The 6,235-nt window shown below is 47.9% G+C and overlaps 1 protein-coding gene across 1 annotated transcript; it reads left to right on the plus strand.

The window, feature by feature from the left end:
- The first annotated feature begins 2,790 nt into the window (after nucleotides 1-2,790).
- LOC135397028 (nuclear receptor subfamily 4 group A member 1-like) lies at nucleotides 2,791-4,954 on the plus strand. The gene is made up of 7 exons (XM_064628336.1): nucleotides 2,791-2,947; nucleotides 3,224-3,391; nucleotides 3,454-3,853; nucleotides 4,021-4,096; nucleotides 4,286-4,424; nucleotides 4,492-4,548; nucleotides 4,770-4,954. The coding sequence occupies exons 1-7, from the start codon at nucleotides 2,941-2,943 to the stop codon at nucleotides 4,838-4,840; spliced, it is 918 nt and encodes a 305-aa protein (XP_064484406.1). The 5' UTR covers nucleotides 2,791-2,940; the 3' UTR covers nucleotides 4,841-4,954.
- Nucleotides 4,955-6,235: the final 1,281 nt, after the last annotated feature.

Raw genomic sequence — 6,235 nt, forward strand, 5'->3', positions numbered from 1 at the left:
CCCGGAAAAAATGGTCCCTACAGGCGCCTGCGCGGCCACAATTACAGGGGCATAGTTGCGGATGGAGCACACCACAGCCGACCGAGTGTTATCATTCACTCTCCCAATTTCAAGAAATGATATAAAAGACACACACACACACACACACATATATATATAGTTGAAATAAATGGGAGACAGAAGACGAAAGTAGGGGAAGTAACAAAAAAGGGGTTTATTAAAACTTAAAAATCATAAAAGTTAGGGAGGATGTCTACGTTACGGCGGAAGCTCCGCCTTCTTCGGGACAAAAGAGCTAAAGAGCTAAAAAGAGCACATTTAGCTCTTTTGTCCCGAAGAAGGCGGAGCTTCCGCCGTAACGTAGACATCCTCCCTAACTTTTATGATTTTTAAGTTTTAATAAACCCCTGCATTGTGCCCTGCATCTTTTCCGTGTCGATGTTTATGAACAATAAAAGATGTACACCCACCCATTCATTGTTTCATTGCCCTTACAGCTCCGCTTCCGCTGAAGATACGGTTCACGACATAGAAAGTATGAGAGAATAACAGCAAAATCCTTGTCTTGCCAACAATAAGAAAATACTAGCATCCGGATTGGTTGGGAACTACACCCGACTACATCTGACAACAGCCACGTACAGCGAGCGTGGAGTCGGAGCCTCAGGATAGTGAGCTCAGTTCAAAGCGTTTATATGCGTTATATTTCAGTGGTACGAATACAGAAGGTAACATGCCATTTTGCTCACTACTCTGTAATACTTCTCTTATAACAGAACGCGGGCACCATTTTTCCAACCTATCAGCCAGAAATACGCAGAAGGAAGCACCATCACCATCACCTTGGAGAATCAACCGCGGTGAATCACTCCGTGTCATAGTCACGATTTATTTGTTGTTGTTGTTGTTTGAGAATCGCTTCCTAATCCTGTCGCGTTGTCTATACTCCGCAAAATAAAAGAGAGAGAGAGGAACAGAAAGAACAGACGCAATCAGTAAAATACAAACGGTGCAGCGAACAGTGATTTCCCCAGAAATTCACTGCTGGGGAGGGGGGGGGGGGGGATGCTTGGTGAAGGTTCCACTAAAGAAAATTTTCTTAGACACGGAAAGAATCGTGGCACAATGGTGACATCTCTGTAGAGATTTCCCGTTTTGTTTGTACATGTTATTACGTTAGAACACAGATTCATTATGCACGGCATTTCAACATTAAGATGCATAATCCAATCGCAAATGGTTCTTGATGATCCACATTGAGCTTGCGTGCCCGCACGCATTTTCGCTCGTATATGCGCGCAACATATGCATCAAACAGTCACTTTCAAATGATTTTGGACAAATGCATGGTACGATCATCTGCATGACTGTGGTCATACAGCCCAAGTTTGACAGTACAGGACGTAATTCGCAGCGCCGGACTCCCTACCACAATGCGTTGGTGGCCGAGCTGGGTGGGGTCACCTGAGAAATTTCAGGGGGAGGGGGGTTGAAAAAATGCAGGAGGGGTGTAGGGAAATCCCTGGCAGCGAATATAACCGCTTTTGTGTTCCCCACTGAACGGCGTGCAGCTTTTATTGTTCATTAACATCAACGTTAATTAAAAAGGCCTGTCTACCAATTTCAACAAATCGGGGGGCTTAATCGCTTCATCGTCGTTACGGTCGTTACAAGCTAACGAGTGGCGGGAAATTCAAAAAGGTGGGCACGTGACACATTGCGCGTGACGTGTACCACGGCCTTCACGTATCGCGCGAAGAGCGCCGTGCACGTGTTTTATCACGTGCCCACCTTTTTAAATTTCCGGTCCGCCTTTTTGAATTTCCCGCCACTCGTTATCCTGTAACGACCGTAACGACCATGAAGCGATTCAGTCCCCAGGAGGGCAAATGATAGCACATTGATCCGTTTCATCAGCTGTCCACAACGACGCTGCTGTATTTTTGGGTGCACGGAACCCCACGGGACCATTATTACCGCCCACGCAACCAGGGACAATTTTTTTCCGGAACCCTACCAGCCGTCCTGCAACCCAGCACTTCGGCTAGTTGTTTCTTTTTTTTTTCTGTGTGTGATTCCGTATTAGCGTCGCGAAGCAACTGTGGCTATGAGCGGCGTACAGATGTGGACAGATGGAGAGAGGACAGCATGAAAAAAGGGGAGGCAGGAGGGTTAGTATGCGTCCTGGGCCGACTTCAAGAGAAACTGTGCCGATATCCGTCTCGAAAGTCTGCCGGAAAACCAAGAGAAAACCTCAGACAGCACAGCATGTGGTAGGATTCGAACCCACCACCTTTGAGTCCACAGCACGACCTTGGAGTCGAATGTTTTCAGATGTTTCGTGACGTACCGTGAATTATTCGTGCATTATCATAACTAAATCGAGCGCACGTAATTGAAAAGAAAGGCAGAGAGGAATAAATGGACGAGGTTCACAAAATCCTTTCAACGTTAATTGCACTAGTGAACCCTGAAAGCAGAAATGTACGTAGTAAAGCAAGAGAGAGAAATAAAAGCAAATAAACGGAGCACCTGACAGCAGCATTTTATTTTCCATGACTGGTAAAATGATTCCCTATATTTCCCCGGCTCCCGTTTCTTTCCCTATTTTAGTGGGCAAAATGCTCCGCCAAAGAAAGCTGCGTCAGGAAATGCAGTTCAAGCCAATAGAAAATGAGGTCGCCATCCGCTGATAAGGTGAACTTGAGGGTCGCGTGGAAGCCTAACGTCTGAGCTCTGTCATTGTACCCCGTTCAACAACCTCACACTATGTAGGCCAATTCTGGGAAAAACCAAGTCACCGCTTTTGAGGGAAGGTGAGCCATTGAACCCTGTGACCGAGAGGGCTCCACCAACCAGCGCGTCAGCATTTGATACAGCCTCGTGCCAGGGACAGTAACACCGGTACACTGCTGCCGTTGCTGACCGCATGCTGACACAATGTCTGGTAAGTTGTGTTTACCATTTATATGTTCGGATTTCCGGGCTAATCATTGCGCGATATAAAATCACGATGTGACGCGTGAGGTGTAGCGACTATAGGGAAAGTCTAGGGAAAACGCTGTCTCCATGGCTATTGCGATGAGTCTGTTAGTTTTGACAAATTGATGATTCTAACGTTGCAGAGGATGTGGCAATTTTTCTTCAACCGCCATCATTCAATTGTTGATTCTAGTTGTGGATGCTAATAATTTACTTTGTTCAACCTACGCAACGTTTGCAGTCTCTCAGAAATTTTGCGAGGAGCTCGAGAGATCCCTTAAAACTCCGAAATTAGAGCCTGCGGCAGAAGCAATCGAGGACAGCAGTACGGCTATGGGTACTGCAGACCAGTACACTGCACAGCGTGGCTTAACTGCAGTAGACACGCCGGATTACTACGTTCCTCAAGGTAGGGATTTATATTCTGAGCGTGTGTTTCGGGTGCTTCAAATTCATGTGCATTCATTTCAGCGTCTATGGACCCGCAGTGGGATTATAACTACGGCGAGTACGTGAGCCAGATCTACGACGGGTACGCTTATCAGCAAGTGGCAGCCACTGGCTGGAGCCAACAAAGCTGCCGCTACCACCCGTACGGTGGTCGACATTACGCCTATCAAACTTCGCAAGCTCCTTCTGTGTGGTATCAACACTATCCCGCAGTTCATGCTGCAATCGGCGACAACTGCAGAGGCTATGTCTACGACCACGGCGGTTCACCCAACGGGTCTACCGGCTCGCCGAGTCAAAGGTTTTCACCGGAGGCTTCTGAGGACTCTGGCGTGGTTACTCCGACAGATTTCAGCTACACCGGCTACTCACCTGTACAATATAAGACTGTTCAGAGGCGGACCCCACGGCCCAAGTCAGAGTAAGCTTTTTTTGTTGCTTTACGTGCATGTTATCGCTGCGTATACGGAATTACCGCACTCCCGTCTGTTGCATTGAAAATTTGAGAATATTTTGGAAAGCAGACAGATATGATGTCCTGTTGTTCCTGTTATGCTGCTTTCATCCATGTTTATTTTCTACTATCAGGGCCAGAGAATGCACCGTGTGCCTGAGGCCAGCGACAGGGTTCCATTACAACGCTGCCACATGCGATGCTTGCAAGGTACTGTTGCCTTCTGCAAATTGTATGGTGCTTAACTGTTCTCAGTTTCGTGCTCGTAATATTGTTTTTCCGTGGGGTGTGTTCCGTGTTATCAACTGTCACCGATTAAGTTCGTGGCGGCGACGCGATTGTGTCGCACGCTGTGTTATCGTTGCTTTCCGATCGTTAAGCTGTTGTCTCCTTCCGCAGGGCTTTTTCCGTCGTGTTGTTGCTTTAAACAAAGTTTACAAGTGCATTGGGGACGGCAACTGCGTAGCTGTGACGGAACGGAGCGGGTGCAAGGCTTGCAGGATGGCCCGGTGTAAAGCGGCCGGAATGGATCCTACTCGTAAGTGTTGTAACGCATCTTCTATAGGGTCTTTGTCATTTATATTTAGCTGCCTCCTCCCTTCCAGTGGTACAAGCTCCGTTCAGACAAAAGACAACAGCCATTACCGCGAGGGAGCTTGATTGTAAGCCGTGACGCTTTCTACTCTTAGATCTGTTTCTTACATATGCTATTGCCAATACCTCTGAAGCATCAGAGGCCGATGGTGTGCCGTCCCACACCTTTCGTCCGGCCTTGCGGCGTGCGTAATATACGCCCTGAGCAGTTAACTGCTTCAGGTCGCCACTGGTTTTTTAGGCCTTTCTGTTGGGCCTACCTGGTTTTCTGTAGCCTTGTCTTTTTCAGATCCTACGCTGCTTGCTCTGCTGCAGTCCCCCGCACTTTCCCCTCTTCCTGCGGACGCCACCTTGGCCTGACCTTCTTCGTGATGTTCATCCCGCCGTTGTAAATTTTGTACATTATGCAGATCGTGTCTATATGCTAAGGGTACTGTAAGCTGACTGTGCAATAAACGTTTTATCACAATGGTACCGAACCCGCATTTACTTGAGCATTGCTGGCCAGTTCTTATACATGTGCACAGTGAACAGGGCACCCTATACGGATGCACGGATCTTGTGCATTACGGCAGCGTCAAGTATAGCTTTCGCAAGTCAAGTCAAAGCAATGGATGTAATGGGAGTAAAGGATCTGCGCAACGGCAAGACTAACTCTCTGGGGGAATCTGCGTCCTGGGCCGACTTCTAAGAGAACTGTGCCGACATGCGTCTGGCAGCGTCCGAGGAAAGCCCAGAGAAAACCTCAGATCTGCACACACACACACAAAGAAAATAATAAAACGTGGTGCAGTTAAAATCCCAAATTTTATTCTAGTTTTATTGTGCCTTGGAGTAGTGGGCCGCACCTTAAGTGGCGAATTTCCCCATTCATTATCATTAACTTATTTGTTGTTGTTGTGCTACATGCCGTCCGGCGCCTCCTCTGACGAAGGCACCCCGGGGCGGCTGCACCTCTCGCCCTTCTCATCAGAACGGCTCTGCCTCCCAGTCTCGACGTGACATCGCCAGTGCACTAACCACTGAGCCACGCGAGCTGGTAGGCGTCGCACATTCATCCGGCTCTGCAGGGCCTGCCGGCCTCTCCTCCAGTGAGGTAGCGCGGAAGAGGTCACGTGCTTGCGTGAACAAATGGGAATGGCTGTAGTTCTCGCGTCTCTGACGTCAGAGCTTGACGCATACCTGCATTCTCGTCTATACCGGGTGTTTCAGTTAAATCTCCGGGCTAAATAATTCGCGAACGGGTGCACCAATCGACGAACTTTCTTTTTTACAAGTATCTGTCCGATACCACCTACAAGCTGCGCACCGCGTGAAAGAGTGGGAGGCGCTCATTATTTAAATGAAAATTCAAATGAGTTTCGTAAAAAAAAAACAAAAAAAAAACAATAAAACAGGGCGCTGTAGGCAGTACTACCCCTTTTGGGACCTTCAGTGGACACCGTTCAGAGAAATATCTGCCACCGCAGCGGGTCATTTGTTTCTGTAATTATTGGTTTCGGTTTACATATTTTGTCGCGGCTGGTCGCGGTGAAGCGCAAAAGGACGTAATTCATTTATGGATAAGGGAGTGGAAGAGCGTCCTTTTGCGCTTCACTGCGACCAGCCGCGACGAAAATATGTAAACCGAAACCAATTAATTACTGCAACAAATGACCCGGTTCGGTGGCAGATTTTTCTCGAAAAGGTGTCCACTGAAGGTCCCAAAAGGAGTAGTACCAATTTTAATGCCGACAGCGCCTTGCTTTGGAAGAT

This window comes from Ornithodoros turicata, chromosome 1 (genome assembly GCF_037126465.1).
Source record: "Ornithodoros turicata isolate Travis chromosome 1, ASM3712646v1, whole genome shotgun sequence".
NCBI classification, from domain to species: Eukaryota; Metazoa; Arthropoda; class Arachnida; order Ixodida; family Argasidae; genus Ornithodoros; species Ornithodoros turicata.